General features: G+C 30.8%; 1 protein-coding gene across 1 annotated transcript in view; it reads right to left on the reverse strand.

Annotated features, from left to right (window-relative positions):
• Positions 1–95, reverse strand: part of LOC139851943 (uncharacterized) — a 3944-nt gene extending 3849 nt beyond the window's left edge. Inside the window, exon 1 of the mRNA XM_071841138.1 lies at positions 41–95. Within this exon, the coding sequence (XP_071697239.1) occupies positions 41–52 (12 nt within the window). The 5' untranslated portion in view covers positions 53–95. The remainder of the gene's footprint in view (positions 1–40) is intronic.
• Positions 96–1091: the final 996 nt, after the last annotated feature.

The following is a 1091-nucleotide window of genomic DNA, read 5'->3' on the forward strand; positions in this document are numbered from 1 at the left end:
ATTAAAATAAAATAAAATAAAATATAAGAGAAAACAATACCGGAGGCGTCATTGTTTCGAATTTTGGGAATGAACTGAACGCACGGTCCAGAATATAAACCCTAGACGACGAGTAATTGGGAATGATATACCGCAACAAGTTCTAGTTTACCTCCTCATGAAAACTAAATAGTTACAAAATAGCCCCCTACACTTACTAAATTTTTAATATTTCTATAAAAACATTTTTTTGATTAGAAAATGAACTTTTAAAAGGCAAACAATCAATTTAGTTACATCCCAGCGTCCTAATTTATTGAAGAAAGTCCCAATTGGGAATGATATGAAATTTAGAGATTTATTATTTATTTTTTTATGGGTAAATTGCCCAAATCATCCCTGTGTTTATGGTTTTTTTGCTCAAATTGTTCATGTGTTGATAAGACTGCATATATCATCCTTAAATATTAAATAACGTCCCAAATTAGTCTCTGCCTTAACTTTTGATAACTCTCAGTTAGTCAAAAATACATTATTTGTCCCTGAAGTTTCTTAAAAGATTGCAACAAAAATCCTCTTCATCATCTTCAAGATGAAGTTTTAGTAAAAACTTAAACAAACACAAGCGTAGATTACTAATAACAAGTAAATTAATCACTACACTTTTAACCATTAATTAATTAATTCACTTCATGAAGTGATAAAAAGAACATTTTACTTGCTTCTGAATGAGGGTATAAACCGATTTCTGAAGGGTTGATTATTTTGAATTTTGATCACTGTGAAAAGTAAAACAGGGTAAAAATGTAAAATTCTAAATTAGAAATGACACACAGGCAAACCCAGTAACAAAGAAGATTAGTATTATCTACTCAGATATAGGCAACATATGTAGCAAATGAGGAGCAGTTCAAATTGGGTAATTTTTAGTACGGGTCAAAAACTAATCTAGGTTTTTGAGTAATAGCATTAAAAGGTCACATGGATTAACAATAAACCACATGCACGTTTGACCTATTGGGCCCGTTTTCAAGTCGGGAGATAAAGCAATAACCTTTACTGACCCGTTCTTAAAAACATGACTCAAAATTGCCACCATGATAGAAAACAAT

This window comes from Rutidosis leptorrhynchoides, chromosome 6 (assembly GCF_046630445.1).
Source record: "Rutidosis leptorrhynchoides isolate AG116_Rl617_1_P2 chromosome 6, CSIRO_AGI_Rlap_v1, whole genome shotgun sequence".
NCBI lineage: Eukaryota > Viridiplantae > Streptophyta > Magnoliopsida > Asterales > Asteraceae > Rutidosis > Rutidosis leptorrhynchoides.